Source organism: Hippoglossus hippoglossus, chromosome 3 (genome assembly GCF_009819705.1).
Source record: "Hippoglossus hippoglossus isolate fHipHip1 chromosome 3, fHipHip1.pri, whole genome shotgun sequence".
NCBI classification, from domain to species: Eukaryota; Metazoa; Chordata; class Actinopteri; order Pleuronectiformes; family Pleuronectidae; genus Hippoglossus; species Hippoglossus hippoglossus.
In genome coordinates this window covers 8,422,036-8,447,892 of record NC_047153.1, presented here as the reverse complement: position 1 = coordinate 8,447,892, position 25,857 = coordinate 8,422,036, and the positions used below count along the sequence as shown (strand labels likewise).

At 44.3% G+C, this 25,857-nt stretch overlaps 2 protein-coding genes across 3 annotated transcripts in view; one reads left to right on the top strand and one right to left on the bottom strand.

Moving 5' to 3' along the window:
• Positions 1-18,880, top strand: part of fn1b (fibronectin 1b) — a 22,077-nt gene extending 3,197 nt beyond the window's left edge. Inside the window, exons 9-46 of one of the 2 annotated variants that reach the window (XM_034573477.1) lie at positions 331-507; positions 1,035-1,190; positions 1,677-1,805; positions 1,895-2,038; positions 4,304-4,425; positions 5,111-5,279; positions 5,358-5,534; positions 5,753-5,881; positions 5,997-6,086; positions 6,173-6,367; positions 7,188-7,466; positions 7,555-7,818; positions 7,906-8,000; positions 8,259-8,427; positions 8,535-8,621; positions 8,833-9,024; positions 10,226-10,504; positions 10,671-10,862; positions 10,995-11,084; positions 11,411-11,677; positions 11,794-11,910; positions 12,004-12,165; positions 12,268-12,423; positions 12,519-12,635; positions 13,030-13,299; positions 13,400-13,587; positions 13,671-13,758; positions 13,857-14,036; positions 14,130-14,219; positions 14,561-14,749; positions 14,887-14,976; positions 15,397-15,842; positions 15,958-16,096; positions 16,309-16,470; positions 16,857-16,982; positions 17,070-17,176; positions 17,408-17,503; positions 18,145-18,880. In XM_034573477.1, the coding sequence (XP_034429368.1) occupies positions 331-507; positions 1,035-1,190; positions 1,677-1,805; positions 1,895-2,038; positions 4,304-4,425; positions 5,111-5,279; positions 5,358-5,534; positions 5,753-5,881; positions 5,997-6,086; positions 6,173-6,367; positions 7,188-7,466; positions 7,555-7,818; positions 7,906-8,000; positions 8,259-8,427; positions 8,535-8,621; positions 8,833-9,024; positions 10,226-10,504; positions 10,671-10,862; positions 10,995-11,084; positions 11,411-11,677; positions 11,794-11,910; positions 12,004-12,165; positions 12,268-12,423; positions 12,519-12,635; positions 13,030-13,299; positions 13,400-13,587; positions 13,671-13,758; positions 13,857-14,036; positions 14,130-14,219; positions 14,561-14,749; positions 14,887-14,976; positions 15,397-15,842; positions 15,958-16,096; positions 16,309-16,470; positions 16,857-16,982; positions 17,070-17,176; positions 17,408-17,503; positions 18,145-18,222 (6,203 nt within the window). In that variant the 3' untranslated portion in view covers positions 18,223-18,880. The remainder of the gene's footprint in view (positions 1-330; positions 508-1,034; positions 1,191-1,676; positions 1,806-1,894; positions 2,039-4,303; positions 4,426-5,110; positions 5,280-5,357; positions 5,535-5,752; positions 5,882-5,996; positions 6,087-6,172; positions 6,368-7,187; positions 7,467-7,554; positions 7,819-7,905; positions 8,001-8,258; positions 8,428-8,534; positions 8,622-8,832; positions 9,025-10,225; positions 10,505-10,670; positions 10,863-10,994; positions 11,085-11,410; positions 11,678-11,793; positions 11,911-12,003; positions 12,166-12,267; positions 12,424-12,518; positions 12,636-13,029; positions 13,300-13,399; positions 13,588-13,670; positions 13,759-13,856; positions 14,037-14,129; positions 14,220-14,560; positions 14,750-14,886; positions 14,977-15,396; positions 15,843-15,957; positions 16,097-16,308; positions 16,471-16,856; positions 16,983-17,069; positions 17,177-17,407; positions 17,504-18,144) is intronic. The other variant, XM_034573485.1, reaches the window with a different exon arrangement.
• atic (5-aminoimidazole-4-carboxamide ribonucleotide formyltransferase/IMP cyclohydrolase) lies at positions 18,722-25,857 on the bottom strand. The gene is made up of 15 exons (XM_034573499.1): positions 25,702-25,857; positions 25,398-25,524; positions 25,136-25,279; positions 23,214-23,302; positions 22,898-23,049; positions 22,423-22,579; positions 21,828-21,953; positions 21,610-21,717; positions 21,448-21,533; positions 21,272-21,361; positions 21,057-21,182; positions 20,846-20,938; positions 20,587-20,769; positions 20,278-20,433; positions 18,722-19,692 (listed from the first exon to the last, which is right to left on the bottom strand). The coding sequence occupies exons 1-15, from the start codon at positions 25,718-25,720 to the stop codon at positions 19,573-19,575; spliced, it is 1,776 nt and encodes a 591-aa protein (XP_034429390.1). The 5' UTR covers positions 25,721-25,857; the 3' UTR covers positions 18,722-19,572.

The window sequence follows — 25,857 nt, the reverse complement described above, 5'->3', positions numbered from 1 at the left end:
GAGTTAGAGCGGGTTGTCCACAATCTATAAGGTCGGCGGTTTGATCCCTGGCTTTGGGCGAGACACTGAACCAAAATTGCCCAGACGGCTGTGTGAGTGAGTGAGTGTGCACATACTGTATGAATGTGTGAATGGCAAAACTGTACTGTAAAGCACTTTGAATGGTCATCAATCCTAGAAAAGCACTATATACAGTACACAGGCCATTTTACTATTTCATATGTACAGACTCATTTCATATAAACAGACTACTTACCATAGTAGAATTGTACGTGTTGGTAACCATGTCAGAGATGAACAATAACAGCTGTGTCTCCTTCTTGACTCCAGTCATTGTGGCAACACGAGGCGGCAACTCCAACGGCGCCCTGTGCAGCTTCCCCTTCCTCTACAGCGGCCGCAACTACACCGACTGCACGGCTGACGGGCGCCGTGATGGCATGAGGTGGTGCGGTACCACCTACGACTACGACGCAGAGCAGCACTTTGGATTCTGCCCCATGGCCGGTGAGTGTGCGCTCCATCAGTGAAATCCACAACCTGACGTCCAATTAAAGAACCCGATGGATGATTAAGATGCTTTTGTTTGATTTTTTGTTTGGTTGAAATGTGAAAGTCCTGGAGAAAGTTGATGAGTTGCTTTCATCTCATTTATTCTCGTAATACATCCTAAGTCAGAAACGTACAAACGCTTTACTAACATGTTTTAAATACTTTGTCTTTAAAGGGCATTACGCTAAATACTTTGGTGCTTATCTTGTTCTCATGGATGATAATGATGCTGGTGCTTTGGGTCACTTGTGGACAATTTGGGACTAAATAACTAACTTTTAGAAGAGAGAACGTTCATGGTCATGGGAGAGTGATGACTCCATCAGGGCTGTAACATAACACACAGAACCACGGCACTGAGCCCAAGTGGACCAAGGAGAATTCCCACGCACGCACAAATGCACAAAAGAAACACAGTAAGTAGACAAAGCAGTCAACAATTCCTTGTTTTTATTTCTTCTTCCTGTCTCTTCTTCATGTAGCCCACGAGGAGGTTTGTACCACCAACGATGGAGTGATGCACCGTGTTGGCGACAAGTGGGACAAACCCCACGACGTCATGGGTCACATGATGGAGTGCACGTGCCTGGGTAGCGGCCGTGGGGAGTGGAGCTGCGTTGCTCACTCACAGCTGCGAGGTCAGAGAGCGAACTCCAACAAAACAGTTTAAAGGTTCAGTGTGTAAGATTAAGGTGAAAGGGATCTATTGTCAGAAATTGAATATAAAATAGTCTTAGTGATGTTTTCACGAGTGTGTTTCATCTAAATTGTACGGGTTGTCATTTTCTTTACCCTAGAATGGGCCCTTTATATTTAAATACTTTATATTTACATCGGCAGTGGGTCCTCTCTACGGAGGCTGCCGTGTTTTTTATAGTAGCCCAGACTGGACAAACTAAACACCTTTTGAGTTTTTATGACAACTGAAGGCGACAACAGGTTCACCTTCATGTTTGGAAGGGGAGGGTGAGGTGAGGGGTATTCAACTGCAACATGCAACTTCACCACTAGATGTCACTACATTCTACACACTGAATCTTTAAGTCTTAGCAACAGAAGTCACATGATCTGACATTAGATCATGACATGTGTGTTCTTGTCTCCCTCCTCGCTTGTATGTGCAGATCAGTGTATCGTTGAAGGCCTCAACTATGAAGTAAACCAGGAGTTCTCCAAACGCCACGACGAGGGCTACACGATGAACTGCACCTGCTACGGGCAGGGACGTGGACGCTGGAAGTGTGACGCTGTCGGTGCGTTCAAGGCTCTTTGCAGCTAAGAATTACTGCCCCACCATTCTCTGTTCCGTGCTACCATCTCCTCTGTCGTCTTGTGTTTTCAGATCAGTGTCAGGAGCCGCAAACCAGGGAGTTCCATCAGATCGGAGAGACTTGGGACAAAGTCATCCATGGCATCCAGTACCGCTGTTATTGCAATGGCAAGGGGATCGGAGAGTTGAGATGTGAACCCCAGCAGACGTACCAAGGTAAGAAAACCAATCCTCCCAACATCATCACTTCAAAGTTGCTCAGAGTGCAGAGTCCGTGGGGTTTGTATTTGAATATAAGCACCATGCAAAGTCATATGAGCCACATTATGTTGGTTTTTCAGGTAAATAAACACCAACAGTGATGCAGAAAGTCAAGTCCGAACACACAGACATGAAACACATATTTTTTAGATTGAGCTCGATGTACACGTTAACTTTTATGTTTCTGATGCCCATCATGTTCATGGATCTACTTAAATCCCACCAAAAATATGCTTCTTATAGATTTTAGAAAGTCATCTGGTGTTACTTGTCTTTACTTTCATGTCACAACGAAAACTAAGAATAACTCATTTGACTTTTCATGGTGCAACTGTGTTTGAGATGTAATACGTAACACTAAAATGTCTTAAAACGATCTATTTTATATATTTGATTGACTTTGGCACTTACATTATCCAAAAAGTTGTTCAAACATAGAGAGATTTCATTTTTGTCGTCTTTTAATTGCGTCATATCAGCTTTGTCCGTCTCTGCTATAACTTTCTGTGGCAAAGGACGTGGGACGAAGAATAAACACGCTGCCGATCAGCTAAACAGTCGATTGTTCAACTGCTTGTATTGGTCACTCGATAATTCATTGCTGTTTTCTGCGTAACATGAATAAAACTTGAATACATGACCTCATCCATGAATCTGATTTGTGCCCAAGTCACGTCAGGTAGATTTTTTATCTGCAATGGTGGCTGGCTAGTACGTTTAAACTTGAACAAATACAAATGTTAAGATTTTATTTAAATCTCCACATTGTTTTCTAGTTTGTGGAGGATCCAGTTGTGAAAATCAAACATGTGGTGTAATTGAGATAACTCAGGCTGGTCCGAGGCTCAATCAGGGGTGAAAGACCCTTATCCTGAAAAACCCCTGCACACGACATGATGACGCAGCAGTTATCACCAGCAGTCGTCATGACCGAATAAGGAGAATTATTTTAAGGAGAAGACCAGTCTGGCTTTTATTTCCCAGCTGCTTCCGAGCTGTTAGAGCTTTATTTGTGTTATTTAACTTTCTGTCATCCACCTCCCTCTCGCCCGACACCTCCCGTCACACGTCACCGAAATGAAAAGTTCACTTCATGTCAGCGGGGGTCGGGGGTTTTTCTTTCTCGACTTTGAAGTCAAATGAAGAAGTGCAGAGCAGGCACTGTCGGTCTTTGAGGTTTTTCCTCACCCGCCTGGTGTTGAGTGTTGTTTGTGCTGACCTGCTGAGGGGAATGGGATGCTGGGCTTATTAGGGGGGGGGGGGGGGTTAAGCCTTTAAAAACACTTCCTGGCTCCGGTATCTCACCGCTGGTTGGGTAAACGTTGCTTAACGTGATACTTTGCTCCTGAATCAAACTTTGACCAGAAAAGTTACAGTTGCAACATTTATCTCACCGCGATCCATCGCAGAGGAGAGTCGTTGTTTGTGCAGACGGGGGCGTCGAGGGCAAAGCAGGCAAATGCAACAGTTGATTAGTTTCATCCACATCAACTGCAATTCTTTTATATGACCTATGTACAGGGGACTACAATTAGACCTGGTCTGAACCCCCCCGAATGGGGCCTCATGTCAAACATGTCAAGCGTCATGATTTTAGAGTTTGGATGAAGACTAGAACGTCTAAATGTGTGTGTGTGTGTGATGTGGGGGGAGTTTGAACTTAAACTGTATTACTGTGACCTTTGTTTATAGGAACCATTTGAAGATTTGATGTTAGAGATGTGCCAGTTTCCATTTTTCCATTCCCCAAACCGATTCTGTATTCGGTATCTGAACGTGTCTATTTCATTTCATCTCATCTGTTTCTTGGGGTTGGGGGGTTGGTTTAATGTGGGGCCCCACCCAGGTCCCTTTAGCCTGGGGCCCTAAAGTCCCCCGAAATGCTCCTGAGAGCAGACAGAGTGTGTTGCTGTATGTTTGTGTATGTGTGTGTGTTCTTGAGGGTGCGGAGGCTAGATAATCCGTGATGAATATAGTACTCAGGTGTCATGTCAGCGTGTAAAATGTCGGTGGTTGTTTGAGCTAGTTTAGCACCGTCTGGTGATTTGGTTCAATCCCAAAACAATGAATCCATCTAACAGAGCCTCACCAGAAAGAGAAGCCAACTTTCACCCACTCCAACTCCCGCACGTAACACAGCTATAAAATATGTCTCTGACAATGTGTGATGCTTCTCTCTCCTGATGTCCTCCTTAACCTTTTTCTTGTTGTCTGACTCAGACGGCCACAGACCCGTCCAGGTGATCATCACCGAGGCCGGAAAACAGCCAGACTCCCACCCCATCCAGTGGAACGCCCCTTCCTCTGTTCACATCACCCAGTACATCCTCAAATGGAGAATTGTGAGTCAATCTTTTGGTTTATAAGACAGGTTAGAAATTAGTTTCGATAATTAAAATCAACTCTCTCTTCTTAGAGTTAGGGAGAATATCCCCCTCTTCTCCGAGAGGTTTTTATTTTCTCACACGTCTTTTTCCTCTGAAGACTTCAAAGATTTCCTCTGAAGGGGTTTGTGTATTTTGGACGGCAAAGTCACTCAAGGTCGTCATCCGGCTCTCCTGCTGAGAAAGTCTAAGAAAGTTTTCCAACTGCATGCAAACCCAGTCGAAATACTTCCAAAGCAGGATATGGCAGTAAACACGTCTGAGCCAGTGTGCAGCCAAAATATACAAACCACTGTTCCTCCATTCTCTGAATAAATTAAGGATTCCAATAAATCCCAAAATTATTTTACTTTATAATATATGTGCTGTCAAAAAAGTGAATTACTTTAAATATTTAAAAAATCATATCATTTAGTTGTCATGTTGATTTATAATTTAATTGTAGATGTTACATGTTTTACTCACTCTTGTTCATGTTCAATTAAAAACTGAAGTTCATCATTCACTCTTAAGCTTGGAATCACCATTGAAATAAAAACGTCAGCTTTCGATCATATCACATGAACTTCATCAGCACTTGTCTTATATGTCAGTAAAACTTCATTTCAAACCCCTAAATACAATTTTTTTTTTTTTTCGCTAGAAAAATGCACGAGCACCCTGGAGGGAGGTCAACATCCCCGGCCACCTCAACTCCTACACCATCGGTGGGCTGCGTCCCGGCATCACATACGAGGGTCAGCTGATCAGCATCCTGCGCTACGGACGCCGCGAGGTCACGCGCTTCGATTTCACTACTACCCAGGGCTCCTGTGAGTAGACCTGAGCGGTAACATTCTCTCGGTGCCGCACATGTAGAGAAGTGTTCTCATGAATGTTGTCTTTTATAGTGGAGACGTCTGAGGGAGAGACGACGCAGCTTCCTGCAGAGGTGGACACCTCGGAGTCAGTGACGGAGATCACCTCAAACAGCTTCGTCGTGTCCTGGACGTCGGCCTCTTCTACCATCTCTGGCTTCAGGGTGGAGTATGAGCTCAGCGAAGACGGGGCGAAGCCGAAAGTCCTGGGTGAGCGACTGAAACCCCCATAATGCATTAATAAAGTCACATAGAAATTATTCAATTGATTAATTGTATAGTTTCTCTGTTGTGGTTTTGACTTGGGAAGGGGGAATAGAAATGTTAAAGAATAGCTACTGTTGAACAAAAGTAACACTTAAAAAATACTATACTTCCAATGGATTTACTGGTTTGTGCGTTAACTAAGTTTTTATCTGCTTCTCCAGATGTTCCCCGCTCGGCCAACTCTATCACCATCCCTGATCTGCTGCCAGGACGCAGGTACAACATCAACGTCTTCGAGCTCCCACATCAGGGTCAGCCGAACCTCATCCTGACCACGTCTCAGACCACAGGTACGAGACGCCCTCTCTGTACCGTTGTCACGACGAACCTCGGCTCAGGATCCTGCACATTTTGTAGGTTTTTTGCAGAAGAATATATAATTCCATGGTTTGCCTTTTTCTGCAGCTCCGGACGCACCTGCCCAGCATGCTGTGGATGAGGTGGCCGAGAGCTCCATCCGAATCAGCTGGTCCAAACCTCAGGCTCCAATCACTGGTAAACAGAAACCTTCTGTGTGTATATGTGCGATTTAAAGTAGGGGTTTGGATTTAGAGATGTAACCGAGTATGTGTGCCTGCCAGGTTACCGTGTGGTGTACACGCCGTCGGTGGAAGGCAGCAGCACGGAGCTGAACCTGCCGGACTCAGAGACTTCAGTGACCCTGGTTGACCTTCGCCCCGGCCTGCTGTACAACATCAGCATCTACGCCGTGGAGGAGAATCAGGAGAGCGAGCCTGTGTTCGTACAGGTCAACACCATTGGATCTCCTCTGCCTGGTAAACATTAAGAAATGAATTAAAGTGCATCAGAAATTATGTTGGAATCAAGTACATGGAAGGTTATCCTGGTCTTTAGAATGTAGGTTTTTCTTTTTTTATCATTCCTCGGCCGTCAGTGAAAGCTGAGGAGATTAACTCACAGATTTATACTCACAGCTGCTGATTCCTTATAGGGCCGGGGAGCTTTAGGAACGGCTTTTCAGTGTTTGGGGAAGACTGAGCGTGTCAAAACACTGACTCGTCAAAACATGCTTTGACAGCTAAAGCTATACCAGCGTAATTTTTTTTCCAGGGCTCCTTATGTTGACTCAGGGGCCGAATGTGGCCTCTGAGTGACCTGTCTTTCATTTCATGGTGGGCGCAGAAACACACACCTGTTCAGACATGGTAGACACGCAAGAGCTCACAAAGTTCATAAATCCACACGTTATCTGAAATGAGATTTCCATAGCTGAAGTTTTCCTCCTCGTACCTGGCCCAGCTGTTTTATTACACTGGTAAAAACAAATCCAGATGCTATAGAAACTGGCAGTGTTTTTTTTGGTTTGACCTTTCTCTTATATTTCCTGCTTTATCTGAGACGTCAGTATATGATACATTTAAGCCTCCTATTGCTCTATAATACGTATAAAGACAGATTGTTTTATAGTAAATTTTAATTAGCCTTGTACAGTTCATTTAAAGTTAGAATATTTTCAAACATTCAGTTTTTGGATCCTTGGCAGCATGATGAGTTCTCCCTGTCTGTGTGAGGTCAAGAACTCCAATGGGTCCTTTACAGTCTGAACTCACTCAGTCTACCACTTTCTGTCCACAGAGGAGGTCCCGGCGCCCACAGACCTGCAGTTCTACCAGATTTCAGACGTGAAGATCACCATAACCTGGACCGGTCCACCCAGCGAGGTGTCTGGTTACAGGGTGATCTTCTCCCCCGTTGGCCCTGATGGCACCGACACGAGACCCCTTCAGCTGCCCATCTCCCCCAACGCATATGCTGACATCACCCACCTGCAGCCAGGCAAACTCTACCGCTTCTACATCTACGCCATCAGTGGCGGAGTAGAAAGCGAGCCACTCGTTGGACAAACCTCTACCAGTAGGTGTCACCATACACAAATTAAAGGGACAAAGGGAGATTACGCCAACTTCTGCCTCACGTGTTTTACATTTTCAAACCCCTTCAGAACCTGATTCTCCCACCAATGTTCACTTCACTGACATCGGGACTGACAATGCGATTGTCACCTGGGAGGCGCCTCGTGCCATCGTCACCGGCTACCGTCTCTTCCTGACCATCGAGGGCTCCACCCCCATCGAGAAGAGGATCCCGGGCCGGGTCACTCAATTCCCGCTGAGGAATCTGCGGCCAGACACCCAGTACACTGCCCTTCTGCACTCTGAGCTGGACAACCAGCTCAGTGAGGCCGTCACTACGTACTTTACTACCGGTCAGTGTTAAGAGAAACAGAACATCAGCAGAAAGTTGAGTCATTTGTGCAATTAATCATTTTCCTCCCATTTTGTTTTCCACCCAGCCCCCGAGATAGGAAATGCTCCACCTTTTAGCACAGAGGTCACTGACGCCTCTATCATCATCACCTGGATACCTCTCCCCAGGTTCAGCTACAAGGTACAAACCTGCCTCAGATCATCAGAGTTCAAAAGAATTGTTCAACATCTAGAGAAACAAAAAAAGCAAATCTGCTCTTATCAATATTTTAATACTGTCAATGTGTCAAATCAAATCCCCCCCAATAATCTCATGTTAGTGTTGTGTTCACAGCTTGATGCTCTGCCCCCAACTTGGCCCAATTTTTTTCTTTTAAATCCATTAATGCTGATTTCAGTTTATTTTCAACTTTTCTAATTCTTGCCTCCTTCTCTCCAGCTGTCGGTGCTGCCCAGCCAGGAAGGCGAGTCTCCCAGAGAAGAGACCTCTGACTCTGGACGTATTTTTATCCCGGATTTGATTTCTGGAAATCAGTACACCTACAGCGTTCAGCCCATCTTCAACGGACGCAACCGTGGACGCCCAATCAACCGCAACGTTGTCACTTGTGCGTTTCTAACTCACTGAGAAAAAAAATGTTCCTGACCACTCGGCAGACGTTTGTGGCAGAAGTGAGTGTTGTCGCGAGTTTCTCATGCTTTTCTGTCCTTGCAGCCTTGTCTCCTCCCACTGACCTCAGAGTGGAGTCCAACCCGAACACAGGAGCTCTCACTGTCCACTGGGTCGCCTCCAAAACACCAGGTAAATATTGACTGTGCTCGCCACACGCTGGCTGCCCATTGGATCACGCCAAGTCTAGACCTTGGCCTTCAAATGGTTTTTCTTTTTTTCTTTTCTGCACCAGGACAAACGGCTCTTCCCAGTATTTCTTTTCCATATCTCACAGTGACTCCACCTCATGACATTATGTTCTGTCTCCTCCATATTTGTCCCGTATCCGCCCACTTTGCAGGCCTCACAGGCTACAGGGTGACGAGCACGCCGACCAACGGCCAGCGAGGAAACTCCCTGGAGGAGTTGGCCCGAGCCGATCAGACCTCGTTCATCCTAGAGAACTTTGATCTGGGGGTGGAGTACAACATCAGCGTCTTCACCACAAAGGGCCATTTGGAAAGTGTGCCCGTGTCCACTATTGTCACCCCAGGTAGGAGCCGTCAGGAACAGGCGTTCACACACATTCACAGGCATCAAACACACAACTGTGTCCACATAAAGTGTCTGTGTGAAAGAAAGAGACGAGTTTGCCATTAAAGGTTGTGTCCAAGTTAAACCAGAGCCAACAGATTTCGAGAATGTCTTAATATTACAAGAATAAAGATGTAATTTAAAAATAAAAAAGTCAGAATATATTGAGAATAAAGGTAAAAACTTTGAATATCACGTCGACCACTAGATTTCCTCCCCCACTAAAGAGGAAACTATCTCCAAGTCTGTGTGATTCTTTATTCAGAACAGACTCAGTTTCTTTCAGTCTTTTCAAAGTCCTGATAATATCATAATGTGCTGATGAGCCAAAAGATGAAGTATTTTGTTATTTCTGAAACTTATACTAAAGTATAAGTCAACACATTGCTCCACCTTCCTCATTTTAAAGCACGCGACAGGTTGATCTTTTCAAATCCCCCTGTAAAATGACCCCTAAACTTCTGACCTAATTCGCATAATATTACGACTCTATTCTTGTAATATTATGACTTTAATCTCCTAAGACTACAACATTATTCTTGAAATGTTAGATTTTTTTCCCCTTTAAATGTCCGACATTGATTTAATTCCTCTTCATGTTGGATTTTAGGTCATTAGCATGAACTTTAAAACAAGCTGGCAAACACACACCTATCACCCAGTTACACATTCTTACCCAATCTGACGTCCAGTTCTTTTAACTATTTTGGTTCCCACTGACTCGTGAGGAAAAATATCTTATGGGAAGATACTGTCCAGTTTAGTTTTTGATGAAAACAGCTCCTGCTGCTGGAAATGACCTTTAAGCCATAAAACCAAAACAATGAGCTAAAAGACGATAAAAAGCTACTACTAACATGACCATTGGCTGCCATGCATGGAGATCATACTCATTAATTGGGATGGTGAATCATTATTTGTTTGCATGACCAGAATGGTAGAATTAATTGAATATGTTTATGTGACTATAATTCTTAATGTTTGTTGACTGAAGTAGTTTGTAATCGTCTATCGAGCATGACCTCAGTTACACTCTGACCTCTGACTGCTTCTTGGGAATGAAATGAATGATGTTGATTTAATCAGTGTAATTATTGTGGCCGTTGAATCTGTGTCTGTGTAATTCTGCCTGCGCTTCACCACTGGCCTAACCCTTTCAGAAATCCCCACACCGAGTCACATTGACTTTATCGACATTACTGACACCACCATTGGCCTGCGCTGGATCCCGCCCAACTATACTGCCATTACTGGCTACCGGATAATGGTAGTGACATCAGGCGAGAGCTTGCCAATTTTTCAAGATATGGTGGAAGCATCTGCTGGTTATTACACGATTCGCGGGTTGGAGCCCGGCGTGGAATATGACATCAGTATCGTCACTGTTACGGAGGAGGGGGAAAGCGAGCCGACCACACACACAAAGCAAACACAAGCTGGTGATTTGACTCTTTCACTCCGTCAGTGGGTTTTAGTCTGAGAGAACTGATGCAGTCACACTAACAGCCCTTTTCTTAATGTGCAACATGCTGCAGTCACATTTATCACAGTCTCTGTCGTTCCTGCGTTTGCTGTAACGTCCCCCCCCCCCCCTCGTTCTTGCAGCCATTCCGGCTCCCACCAACCTGCAGTTTGGAGGAGTGGGTCCTGATCACATCAGGGTGACCTGGACCGTCCCACATGTGGCCACACCGAGCGACATCTCTCGGTTTGTCATCCGTTACCACCCTGTGGCCACAGATGATGACATTAAGGAGGTGAATGTGGGCGGAGCCACCAACACCTTCCTGCTGCAGAGTAAGACAACATGAGAATTGTGTTTAAAAGGGATCGATGTCTTCAAAAGGCTCAAATAAGTTGTATTTTTTTGCATTGCTCAATGTCAAGTTGTTCGTGCTGGATAATAATCGTCTCTCCACTTCCTGTTAGACCTGCTGCCCAACACAGATTACCGCATCAGTGTGGTGTGTGTGTACGGTGAACGAGAGAGTCAACCAGCCACAGGAACTCAGAGGACAAGTGAGTCCGACAGTGGTTTAAAACAGTGGCTGCTGCAAGTTTACTTCACATTTTAAATAATATTTCATCACAATAAAATCAAGATGTTACATTAACTCTTTTGTTTTTAATATATCAAGACAGAGGCAAAAAAAACCATAAAAATCTGAAAATCACCATTGAGAAAAAATATTTTAATATACTGCAGTTAAGACAAATAACACGACTGTTTTGCATGTTTTTAAATGGACTGTGTATTTATGGTTTGCTTCATATCAACAACCCACAGATTTTTTAATCTTCATAATAATACATTTTCCTAAATCTCTTCATTCTTTCCCCTCCAGCTCTGGACTCCCCCACTGGCTTGGACTTCTCTGGAATCCAGACCAACTCCTTCACCGTTCACTGGCTCGCTCCAACCGCCGCCATCACCGGCTACCGCATCCGCCATCAGCAGACGAGCGGTGGGCGGACCAAGGACGAGAGGCTGCCCCCGACCAGGAACCGCTTCACCCTGACTGGACTGACCCCAGAGACGGAGTACCTGATATATGTGTATGCTGTCAACAACAATCAGGAGAGTCAGCCTCTAACTGGCACACAGGCCACCAGTGAGTCTCCATACTGGTTTCTACCACCACCTCTGATTTTCTTCTGTCACTGACCCTCAACAGCTGAATCCTGATTTTACTTAAGCACCTCGTTCTACCTCTTCTATTTCTTTCAGTCTCTGATGCTCCCACTGATCTGACGGTAACATCGTCCACCCCCTCCAGCATCACCATCCGCTGGGACGCCCCCTCTGTCGCAGTGAGGAACTACCGGATCACCTACGGAGGGACAAGTCAGTACTTGTGTTTTGATTCATAGTTTTCCTCAAAGACCTCATCCACATTCTGAGTTTAACACTGGACCCTTCATCTCTTTCCGTTTCTAGGTGGCGAGACTCCTCAAGAATTCATCATCCCCGGCACGCAGACCACCGCCACCATCACCGGTCTCACCCCTGGTTCCGATTACACCATCACAGTCTACGCTGTGAGTGGACGAGGGGACAGCCCTACCTCCAACACGCCGGTCTACATCACACACAAGACGGGTACAGCAACCTGGACGAACACTGCTCCTAAAAAACTAAAAAACGTACTGTTGAGGGTTTAAACTAAATCTAAAGGCTGTCATGTGTCCATCTCTCCTTCAGATATTGAGACTCCCACTGACATGAAAGTAAGCGATGTGAGCGACAACGCCATCACAGTGCGCTGGTCTCCTGCTCAGGGGCCAATCAGAGGCTACAGGGTCACCAGTGTGCCAAAGAACGGGCTGGGACCCTCCTACTCTGAAGTGTTGGCTCCTGGTAAGAAAGATAACTGTTCAGAACCAGACTTTAAAAAAAATACATAACTAGAACATCCTGTCCTCACTGGTTTCTTTCCTGCTCTTCTGCTACAGATCAGACACAGATAACATTCACAGGTCTGATGCCCACTGCGGAGTACGTCGTTAGTGTGTATGCCCTGGGCAACGATGGACAGCCCTCTTCCCCTGCAGTGGACAACACCATCACCGGTTAGTTTGACTCAATTCAGTCCAAGACCGGCTTCATTTCAGGGACTGTTTTGACGTAACATGCTCTGCCAGTTTTATTCAGTGTGTAGTAATAATAATAGTAATAGTAACTATTATGGGGGTTAAACTATTTCTGAAATAAGAAAAAAAAAAATCAGGCAGTTCAAATAAAAATAAACTTCTGCTGTTCTTTGGGCTCATAATGATTTAAATTTAAGATTATTTTTATAAAACCTCTTCATTTAAAACCCAACTACTTGCTTTAAAGGTTCAGTGTGTAAGATTTAGGTGAAAGGGATCTATCTTTAAAGATCTATTCATAGCATCAGAGGTGAATATGTTCTTTAAATAAAACAACCGCTTAGAGCTGAAATGACTCCCTCCCTTCCCGCAGCTATGGATCGTCCCAAGGACCTGACCTTCTCCGACATTGACTCCACCTCCATGCGCATCACTTGGGAAAGCCCCGACGGCACAGTGACATCATACCGCGTCGTGTACTCCAGCTCAGAGGAGGGCGACAGGGAGCTGCGTCCTGCACCCAGAGGTGACCAGGACACTGTGCTGCTGAGAGGCCTCCGCCCCGGGACCGAGTACACGGTGAAAGTCTTCGCCCTCCATGGCCGCACACCCAGCACGCCCTTAGTGGGAACTCAGGCCACAGGTAGAAATACAAACTGTAGAAAACCGCAACACGTTCATGACTTAGTTTATTTATTCCCTGACTCCAACTCTAAAATGTGTTTTTTTGCCTTTGCTCTCAGTGATCCCTGCTCCAACCAACCTGGTGATCACAGGGGTCAACCCCTCTACCTTCACTGTGTCGTGGCAAGCCCCCACTGCTCGCCTGACAGGCTACCGTGTGGTCGTCATCCCCAAGAACATCAACAGCCCCACCAAAGAGCTGAATGTCGCTCCAGACACCACGCGTGTCCTTGTACCCGGGCTCATGGTAAACACATGTCTTTTTGTCTATTTACACGGGATCATAGTCAGTCAGGGAGTAAACATCAGCTGTGTGTCTCTGTATCGTAGGTGGCAACCACGTACCAGATACAGGTCTACGCTCTGAAGAACTCTGTTTCCAGCAGACCACTGGAGGGAGAGACCACCACACTGGAAGGTCACTGGCTGCACCATAAATGACAAACATCTCCAGTTATCGCCAATTATTATCCACGGCTCTGTTTCATGTCGGTCTTCCTCTCCTCCTCATCGCAGAAGTGAGTCCTCCTCGCCGCGTGCGTATCACTGATGTGAAGGACTCTTCCTTCACCCTGAACTGGCGCACCAAGATTGAAACCATCAGTGGTTTCCTGATCGATGCCACGCCCATCGGTGACTCGCACCCAACCATCAGCAGGACCATCCCAGGAGAGACGCGCACCTACACGCTCACAGGTACAACACCAAGTCCTGCTTAACAAACCTTTAAAAGGTTTTGGAGGCGTGATTTTGTTTTTTTACAGTGTAACTTGTGGTTTTTCCCCTAAGGTCTGCAGCCTGGCACCATGTACACTGTAGATCTGTACACTCTGAATGGCAACACAAGGAGCGCTCCGCTTACACTCACGATTCAAACAGGTACTACACTAATCTATCCATCCATCAAAAACTGTCTGATACAACCCATTAACAGTCATATGTGCATTTATTCTTATAATTTACAGAAAAAGTCTTGTATTTAATTGTGAAGCTTCATATATTTGGTTGTTTTCTTTTTAATTATAGTTATTCATAATAAACTTTAAAATGTCAAGCCTCATTTACATTTTGTCTTATATCATGTGCCCCAACAGTCCATAATAGTCTTGAGTTTAGATGCAGCGCAGTAAAAGCAGCATTTACCAGATATGGACTGATGTTGCATAATAACCCTGCAGCGTTCACACAGATGACCCGGTGTTCTGTATTTTTCTTCACAGCTCAACCTGTGGTCCAGGCTCCCACCAACGTTCAGTTCACATCTTTGACCCCCACCTCCATCTCCTTCACCTGGCAGCCTCCTGCCACGCACATCACAGGATACTACATCACCTACGAGGAGTCAGGCAGAGCGCCACGAGAGCTGCTCCCTCAACCCCACGCCGGTCAGAACTACGCCACCGTCTCTGGTATGTGCTCGTAAACAACATGTTTATAAAAATCTGCTTCATGCAGGTTCCACTGGTTATGATCATTCTCTCACATGTCAACACGAGTCAAGTGCATCCTAATGGTTCCACTAAGGGATAATTGTTCCTCTCGTCAGGCCTGAGACCAGCCACAGAGTACATCATCAAGATCATTGCCATCCAGAACACACAGAGGAGCACGCCTCTGGTGGGCAGAATCAGGACTCGTGAGTATTATCACACTTCCTCTCTGTACTGTGACAAATGTAATGGTAAAAGAAATGCGTTTAAATGATGTAGCAAAGGAATACAATTCAAATCAGGTAAGGGTAAACTGTGAAAATGGAAGGGTTTGACAGGCAGCTTTAATCTACTCAGAGGCTTTGAGATAAACTGCGCAGTCAAACAGCATCAGGCTCCTAAAATAATAATATATTTAATATCTTGTTTTGAATGCCTCTAGAAATGTCATTCAAAATATCTCCTGTGTGTTTGCAATACTTTGTAATTATGACACAGAATCCCAGTAATGCTGCATATCTATCATCCCCTGCTGGCAGAGATATGTAACAGCAGCTCTGCTTTACAACCCCCTCACCCACCTCGTCTAACTTGCTCGCTTCCCTAACCCCTTCTCTCCCGCCCAGAACCAGACTCCCTGCTTACCCTGCCTCTGCCCAACATCCCTAGAGGTGACGACAAGCTGGATGTGCCAGAAACTCACTCGGGCAATAGAGTCAATGTAGTGGGCCCCAATGGCCATGATGGGCCTGGTGATCACAACCAGCGTGTGGAGTACACAGAGTATAACAACAATGGAGACAACAGGTTTAATGGGAACAGTGGCCAACCACAGTTTCCCAATGGGCAAGTGCGTGAGCCCCTGGTCTTTGTGCCCATCCCTGATGCAGAGGGCCGCAGGTTGCCCATACTGAAGCTGAACGTGCCCGTCGGCGCCACGTTTGGTAACGAGACGGGGGTGCCACAGGAGGCCCAAACTCAGACCACCATCTCCTGGAAGCCTTACAGCCAGAGCGACGCCTACCTGGTGTCCTGCCATCCTCTCACACACTTAAATGAGAAGATGTTCACGGTAAGCGACGAGGGTCTTAGTTTCCAGGTTCAAGTCCAGTGATATTCATCAGTTATATTACATGAAAACTCTTATTTCATGTAATGTAACCTCCTCGCTGTCTCTGCCTGTCCAGGTCCGTCTGCCAGACACAGCCACCACTGCCACCCTGATAGGACTCACCCCTGGAGCCAACTACAAGGTGCTCGTGGAGGCTCTGATGGGGGTGCTCAAACACAAGATTCTGGAGCAGGTTGTCACTGCTGGAAACACAAGTAAGCGACCTACAGCTACTGCTGAGTGTAAACTAATCAAAGCAACTCCTGCTTTTTAAGGTGGGACTCCAGCGTGTAGAAAAAAGTTGGGCATTAACTCCACAAGGCCCAAATTAAATTCACTAGATCTGGATCTGCTGTAAACTGCACAGACTCATGGATCAATCATTTTTCATCAAGATCCCATGCATTTGCTCTTCTTCATATTCCAGTCCCAGAAGGAGTAACCTCTACTGGGGACTCGTGTTACGATGCCTTTACTGCAACCCACCATGATGTTGGCGGCGAGTGGGAGCGGATGTCCGAGACCGGCTTCAAGCTGTGGTGCACGTGCCTGGGTCTGGGAAGTGGCCACTTCAGATGTGATTCATCCAGTAAGTGATGAGAGACTTCATTTTCAGAAACGGATTTGTAATTTGCATGGAAATCCAATTCTGCCACTTTGTAAAAAAAAAAAAAAAAAAATCATTCTTGATAAAATGTTATTTTGAGTCAGTAAGTTTGATCATTTTATCTCAAAATAACAACTTAGTAATTTAAAATAACAACTTACTGACTCAAAGTCCTTGGGTACCTTGAAAGGTGCTATAAATGTTTTTATTTTTATTATTAATACTAATAATTCATAATAATGAATCAATTGTGACTCTTTAATTTCACAGTTTTGACTTAACAATTATTTTGTTCTTGCACTGGCAGATAGGGCTTCCATGACTTGGGAGTATAATTCTCTTATTATTATAATTCTCTCTCTGATTAGAGTGGTGCCATGACAACGGCGTCAACCATCGCATTGGAGAGAAGTGGGACCGCCGCGCAGAGAACGGTCACCTGATGAGCTGCACTTGTTTGGGAAACGGCAAAGGAGAGTTCAAGTGTGAACCACGTAAGTGCTCTCATCCAACGAAATGCTCTACGACCGTCTCAGAAAGATGGTGCATGTGAATTTTGACGTGTGCGTACTCCATCACAGATGAATCCACGTGCTACGATGACGGGAAAACGTACCAGGTGGGCAACCAGTGGCAGAAGGAGTACCTGGGCGCCATCTGTTCCTGCACATGCTTTGGAGGTCAACAGGTACAATACATCAGCCTCTCTCTCTCTCTCTCTCTCTCTCTCTCTCTCTCTCTCTCTCTCTCTCTCTCTCTCTCTCTCTCTCTCTCTCTCTCTCTCTCTCTCTCTCTCTCTCTCTCTCTCTCTCTCTCTCTCTCTCTCTCTCTCTCTCTCTCTTCAGTGTGCTGCATGTTATATTGTGACTTAAATGAAACGTGTAGATACATGTGGCTGGAGCATGTTTTGTCTCATCAGGGCTGGAGATGTGAGAACTGCCGCAGACCAGGTGCTGATGTTGATTTCAGCCTGCTGCAGCCTGTGAGATATGGAGACAACAACCTGCACAAAGTGGTCAGTGGAATTCATCCAAAAGTATTTAAAGAGATGTAGCAATTCATTAAAATGTCGGGTTTTCTTTATTAATTAATATTCATAATTCATAATTCATATCCTCTTTACCTGTGGTTTTTACTCTTCTGTGACTTCCGGGGCAAACGTCTAACAAAATAAAACACACTGCTAGCCAGTTTGCTGTTTCCTTCCAACGTTCACTGCTTTTTACTGCGGAACGAATGTTACATCTGTGAACTTGATTCATTTTCATTCACAATGGTGGTGAAGACATCAACTCCCATGATGCAACATTCCTCAAAGACATTGTCAAACTACGCGTTTTGTTATTGTTTTGTGTGAGCAACCCCAATCGGCTGAAGTTACATATTGTACGTTTAACTATCACAATTTCAGTTTCACATGTTCCCAAGATTGTCAAATAATTATATGAACTTGAGTAAACTGTATTTACAAGAGCATCAAATTAATGAAACAAATTATATTTTTCAAACCCATTTTTGCTCTTCAAAGTAAAATAGCAACACACAGTAATCTATTAGACATTGGGTGAATATCAAGTGACTGAGACTGATCAAATGTAATGAGAATACAGGTTTGTATCTGGACATGTGATCTTACCTTCTTTAATCTTCCTGCAGAATATTCATTGCCCCATCGAGTGCCTCCGACCCGAGCTGCTGGCAGACGCACACGCTCCTCCAAATCCCCGGGAATAAAAGGATCAGTCGTCCAACATCTGCTTTGCTCCCTCACCGTCCATTCGCTGCACTGTCTCACCCTGTAGAAGCCACGCTGTCTGCGACTGAACCGAACCAACTGCCTGATCACTTTCTGACACGTTTAGCCAAAGATGTTACAACACCTCGCTGCCTGATCGAATCATTATCTTTTATCATCATTACCAAAGTCTCTAAATTCATGCTCTGCTGGAAAATGAAGATTCTTGACAGACAATATTCCTTCCAGGGAAGTAATTTCGGGCTTGTCAACAGTTCTATTTATATTCTTGTCAAACTGACATTGGTTTCCCGTTTAAAAGTTCAGAAACATTCGCTCATCGAAAGAGCAGGAACTGTCAGAAAGTAAGCACTGTTAAAGAATGTCGATGTAGTGTTGTCTATGAAAATGTGCTTCTCTTTTCCTGTAGCCCCTCTTCTGTCCCCTAGGGGTCGCACTGTGTGTGATTGACACTTTCTTAAACCCTGAATATCTTTGTACTAATTTATCCCTTTAATCTCAACGTGTGAATGTGTGAACTGGGATGTGAGAAGTTGAACTGTTCTATTTTTGTACTTTGTTGTAAGTGCCAAAGTTGTTTCTATCTTTGACAGAAAGGTCCCTTGTTTTAATAAAGCTGGAGAAATCCTGAAACCTAACCTCAGTGTTTGTTTATTGTAAATGAGAGAAATATCAAAATATCAAAGAAACAAGTTCACTAACATGATTTTATAGTTTCATGAAAAAAATCCAAAGGTTTTTTGAACACAGAAAAATGGACGAAAATACTGATCACTATAATGCAGGGAATACAAAAATAAACAATACAAATTTTTAGGTTCACACAAAGACGGACGACGTATTTACACTTTTTCATAAACCGAAGTATTGGACAATAATTAATTTTGACCAAATTATGATGCTATTTTAACAGTCCAACGAGTCATTCAAATTCATCCTGTGGTGGACATGAATGACTGAACATTTCACGGCAATTCAAATCTGAAAATTGATGAGAAAATGTTTTTATTCCTGGGAGACCATGAAAGTTCTCTGCTCGAAATATCACTGAAATCCATCAAAAAGTTGATATATTAAATAAAGTCTGGACCCACTGACTATGATGCCAGTCTAATAAAAAACAGACAAAACACCTGTTAACTGTCATTTACAGTTTATTTAGCGCTGAAATGTGATAAACGTACAATTAACAGTTTGTGTCTCATGTTGGGATCACAAGTCAGGGATGCAGTTCGGAATCACTTTAGTGATGCAGGTAGGGATGTTCCAAGTTACAGCAATGATAGAAAGGAATTACCCTAATAAGCAAACTTGGAAAAACAAGATGCTCAGTGGTGGAAGAGCCGCAGGTTGGTGTGGACCAGAGCGATGCCCTGCTCGTTACAGGCTTTGATCACAATCTGGTCGGCAGCGGAACCTGCCGGAGCCGCGATGTATGCGACACCACTCTACAGACACACAGGACAGAGGCGTTAGTGGAGGCGGTTGGAAAGCTGGTCAGTGCAAAACTGTTCGGTTGCTTTCAGACATGCACGAGATTCACAGCGAGGGAATAGACGTGTTGATGAAGTTTCTAACAAGCGACGGGTGCAAAACAAACACAAAAAAATACAAAAAGAAAACATATCTCACGATGAAAAAGAGGTGCCATATGAGACACAGACCAGGATGTCAACTTGGAAAGACAACGCGATTCAAGACCTTTTGGCAATAACGATCAATGCTCGTGTCGATTTGCTGTAAACATGTAATTCTGCAGTAGAAACCTGATTGTAAAGTTTAATCAGTTATATTACAGACAGATGGACAAACATACTGATCACTATATGCTGCTGTGTTCTTCATGAGAAAGACAAACTCAGGAAAATGTCTGGACCCAATTTTTTTCAAGTTCATGTCTAAAAACTGCTATGGAACCCATAGATTTCACTCTGCTGCTGAGCTTTGTGTATGCCAGGTTAAAGCATGTGCATTCCCGTGCAATGTCTCTTTAAAGTGCATACAGCCTGACCACATGCTTTTGTGATAGTTACCTGCTTGGCACGATCGATGTTGTCTCTGAAGGGGAAGAAGGCGTCAGAGCTGACGGCCACTGCCTGCAGGGAGCTGATCCAGTTCTTCTTCTCAGTCTCCGACAGAGACTCAGGCTCCTCTTCATACATGGACTTCCAAATTTCCAGGTCTGGACCCTGACAACACAAAATACACACAATAAACAAGTGCTCCAAAAACTAAATATATCCCTCCACATTATACGCAGGGGGATTATGGGTATAATTGCATGTATTTTATAGTGAAACATAAAGCTTAGTCTTTTAAGAGCCTGTGATGTTCCTCCTTACCTCTCCAATAGTGTTGCTCACATATTGGTCGATTGCATTGGCCATCTCCGCCCGCTTCACACCGCCGCGAAACTTCATGTTCAGGACACGCGGGTGGTGTCTCAGCCACCAGTTATCAGCTTTGTCACCTGCCAGCCGTGTGCAATGGATACGCGACTGTTGACCCGCCCCAATACCAATGACCTGTAAAACAATGACGAGAAACAAATGAGTGAAAAACTTGTGGCTCATTCTGATTTCGTTCTCCTCCTGTTCTTACCTGTCCATCTTTAGCGTAGCAGACAGAGTTGGACTGAGTGTACTTGACGGCGATCGTGGCCACCGTGAGGTCACGCACCGCTTCCTCAGAAAGCTTGAGGACACAGAAAAGCTCAAAGAGTGAATACTTGTTATTTAAGTCTAATTGTGTTGCTAGTGATTAAGTTATTCAAAATAATACGAACGTATAATATGAAACTTATGAAACTTACAGAGCCATTGGAAACAACGTTGTTGAAGAATTCCTTATCGATAACGCCTCCGTTCCTCTTTTGTTTGAGATGGAGACCAAATAACACCCTCACCTCGGCCTCTTCAGGCTCGTAGTCTGGATCCATCTGAGACAAAAACACACAAATGGTCAAAAACATTGAGTCTAACAGCAAATTTAACTCAGCATATAATCTATGATTGATAAATGTTTCACCTGAAGCACACAGTATTTCCCCCCCTTCTTTTTGGAGAGGATCTTGAGCGCCTCCTCGTCGTAACCAGGAGCAATGATACCATCAGACACCTGAGAACAATTGGATGGAATCAAAACAATGTTGCAGCAAAGAAACTAATTTTTTAAGATGTTAGTGCTTTGACACAAGTCTTTACCTCTCTGGATATAATCTTAGCGGTGGGAACGTCACACACGTCTGACAAAGCGATGAAGTCTCCAAAAGAAGACATCCTGTCGGAACCTGGTGATGCAGACAGAGTTAATACAGCTCCAGGCCAAAAAGTTTAGGCACAAACGTTTGTATTTTAGTTTTTTACCTCTTGCCCTGGCGTAGGCTGTGGCCAGCGGGCTGAGATCCTTTAACATGTCGTGCACCATGCACACTCTGGCTTCCTCCTCAGTCAGAGGAACTCCTACAGCAGCTCCTTCAGAAGAAAAGGGAAAAAGCTATTTTTCAGCTTTAAAGGCATTTTACTCCACATGGACGTTTGTACTGTTAAGTGTGTCTCTTAAATAGTGCTCCTCATCGTCTTACCAGCAGGGCTGACATGTTTGAAGGAGGCTGCAGCAGCCAAGCCGAGGGCACTCTTTAACTCTTTGACCAGCTGCCAGGCGTTCAGGGCATCACACAGGTTGATAAAGCCGGGGGAACCGTTGACCACTGGGAAACAACAATCAAAATTAATGCAAGGAAAGGAAAAATAAGTTCATACCACATGATCTGATTTTCCTGTTTTAGAATTCGCTGCTAAAAGCCCCACATCAGAGCTAAATAGACGTTAGATAGACGGTCGGCAATGGCTACTAGATTTCTAGAAGGCTAAGTATCTAGACAAACTGATGACAACTACAGCCGCCTGATTCTTTACATTGCACATGTCTGTAATCGGGGATAACAAGCAACTCAGTGCAGCTAAATTAACTACAAAAGAGTCGCGTTTGGACAGATAATAACAGAATGCCTGTTGGGTTCGGGCTTGGACAGAAACTTGCAGCCTGAGCTTTACTCTAGACGTGTAGTGTGAACTGCACAGCGATCCGAAAAGTTTGAAAGTCGTGTGTTGTGAACTTGGCTGAAGCAAAACAGTGCATTTCAAAATGTTTAATTATTTTAAAGTCACAGGGTCTACCTTTGAGGGGCAGGGCTGGGCTCAGGGTGTAGAGTTGGGCCGGCGCTTGGTGGGGGTTCATGCCATAACGCAGAGGCAGCTGGGAAACACCAGAGCTGAACTCTCTGCGAAAGTAGTCCGATATGGCGTCATCGTACAGGGCTGTGTGCGTGAAGGCCTGAGGTGCACAGAACATAAAACACAGTCACAAAGTTCAACAACTGGACATTTAATACAAGGTCACGACTATAATGATCTGCATTATGTGGCTGCATCATCCCTAAACCAAAGTAACACAATTTATGAGCCAAAATACAGTTTCTTGTTGACAACAAGGTGAAAGTTCCCAGGTTGTCATATGTTTAACTCTATAACCTGAACACTTTAACACAACGCAAGCAGCTGAGGTCGAGTTGGATTTGAAGAGCTGTGTGTTTCTCTCGACCCTTGGAAGTTAAAATGGTGCTGGGGGAAAAAAACTAAAACAACAACGTACTTTAAGGGCCAGAGTCCTGCGCGTTTCCAGGGTTGTGTCTCTGTCCCCTGAACCCTCCATCTCCTTGGCAACCAGTGAATAGTCGGCAGGATCGCACACAATAGTGACTCGAGCATGATTTTTGGCTGCTGCTCTCAGCAGAGTTACTCCACCTGAGGAAGAAAGAAAGAAAAACACATTACAGAGATTTCACCATTAACAAGGTTAGGGAATAAATTTGATTTTAAACTTCTGATACTTTCTGCTATTGAAGCATTTTTTAAATGTTATTGTTTTATTAAGAAACAACGAACTATTAAGCTACTACTCGGCTCACCAATATCAATCTGCTCCACAGCATCCTCCACTGTAACATCTGGGTTAGAGATCGTCTTCACAAAGGGGTAGAGGTTGCACACCACCACTCTGAAAAGAAAGAGCAAACAAAAATGTAATTCATACTCATCAAACCCTGAAAACACTCATTCACACACACTTACAATCACACAACACATGTTTACTTATCTTATTGATACTGATAGTATTTGTCTTGCATTTGTGAAGTTCTATATAAATAAATGTTATTGTATTCATTTTCTATTATTAGACACATCATCCTCACAACTAGACTTTCATCCTTGGTTTTTATTGTTTTGTCATTTTTACCCAAATAATGTGACCTGTTTTATGATTTCTTCTACTTTTCTTACAGCATTGTTTTAAAAAGGGATGGCATGCTGTACAGAGTTAACATTGTTTGGTATTGTTAAAATATGGACAGATTTTAATACGACTGGTGCAAATCCTGTTTTCATGTTCAAAGTAACAGCTAGAACTCTGAGCATGAGGGAGAGGGACTGTGGAAAAGTCAAAAGTACTAGAAACTATATGACCGTAGGCTTATATTTAAGAAAATGTCTTTGGGCAATGATGAAGAACAAGTGTGACATGAAGATCTGTGTGCTAGAAGTTACTCAAGTAAGTGGGCACATGTTGGATGTTAATTTAGTTACAGAAACTTGGTAATTTCCTCCACATGTGATCATTGCTACAACCTGTTGGACCCAATAATTTAATACATTTAAGCCTCTCAAATTGAATAAAGTGGAGGATGCCCCACAAGAGCCTACAGCATTATCAATGTATCAGATTATTCAATATTTGATGTTTCTGACTTCTGAGATGTGAGGACTTTTTTTAACAAGATAGTAAACTGAATATCTTTGAATTTTGAGTAAGCAAGACATTTGAAGACTCCCATTTCTTAGACAAAGAAAATTGCATGCATTATATGATTAACCAATGAGGAAATGATTGTTATCTGCAGCTCTGTCAGTGTGAGTTTAATTTTCTTCTATCAGGTCCCTTCAGCCTCAACATCTTCATCACATGCTCACAAAACAGTCAATGAAACACAGAAAGTCTTGATTTTTCTATCAAATGAGTGAAGTGATCCATATCTAATCAGTCAAGTTGATTCTCTGTCAGCCTGCGTGATTAATTTAGCTGTGACGACACTGAATTCTGTGATCCCACCACATTCCGCCGTCCCTAAACAAATGAGAGTCACAAGACAAGTTTATAGCAGGAGCAGCAGTTTCCCAATTAACCAGCAGACAGATCTACTACACGTGCTTCCTCCTGGCACAAGATCTCGATCTGGACAAATATCAGCTTGAGATCTGCTTCAAAGTCACAGGTCACACACGCTCTTAGATTGAACTGGGCTTTGTAGTTTGTATTTCAAATTCAATCTTCCCTTCTCCAGGGTTTCTCAACAAGTTAAATATAAGACCTTTTCAGACTATAATGAACGGAATCTACTCTTCTATGTCGAGTATGACAGGGATGAAGGAATATCCAAGATTGACTTTCCCACGGCCAAGCTGAGTTCACTGAGATGAATACTGACCCACTTGTTTTCAGCCTCATTAAGATCAGTCATCAGCTTCATGTTGGTTTTGTTTTTATTGTTAAGAAAGAACTACAACATACAGAGACATTACAAACTATTCAAGCTACCGAAACAATTCTCAAACCCCTAATTTTAGGGTGTAATCATAATTAAGACTTACCTAAACATATGCAAGACCCATATTTTAACATATGTAAGACTTGTTGAGGCCAAACATTAAGATTATTTAATTTCTAAGACCCCCAACTGTGGTGTTTTCCAGCTGGCTCTGCACAGATGAGGTTTTTGACCATGTGAGTTTCTTGTGTGTTTATTAAATGTGAGTTCTGCCACATGTCTCTCACCTGACCAGGCCGTAGCCCAGCTTCTCCATGTCCGCGGTGTCTGCGGGGGTCTTCCTGGCCAGGATGCCTCCGTGGACGGCCGGGTGCAGGGTCTTCACTCTGCCCCCCAGCATCTCTGGGTGTCCGGTTAGCTCGGACACGTCCCTGACACACACAGACACACACAGGTTAGATAAGGACAGCGGCAGGCAGATGTTAGACTTGGTGCATGTGGAGGAAAGTGGAGAAATGAAGCCATGGCCGCAGAGGAGCCTGCACCCACCTGACAGCCAGTCCCGCTTCACGCAGGGCTTTGGCTGTCCCACCCGAGGCGACCAGAGACAGACCCACATCCAGCAGCTTCTGCGCGAAGTCCAGGAGACCGGTTTTATCCGAGACACTGAGGAGAGCTGCAGGAGACACGACACGCATCTTTAAAAACACCCGGAGGGGCCGTGGAAGGTTTGTTTCTACCGGGGTGACGCTAAACCACGCTGGAGCTAATGTTAGCCAGGGAGCTAGCATCCGGTGTGTCGCAGATAAATAAAGTTACCAAGTGAAGTTAAAGTACCAGGAGGAAGTCTTACCGAGCTCTGAGGAGGCCATGTTGACGGTCACAGCGTGTGAGCAGCTGATGAGAAGGTTTCTCCCAGTTTAAACCAGCAGAGACTCAGAGAAGCACGAGACGCACGAGACTCATCTACACGCTCCTAATCATGCGATTCAAAAGTGGAAGAGATCCG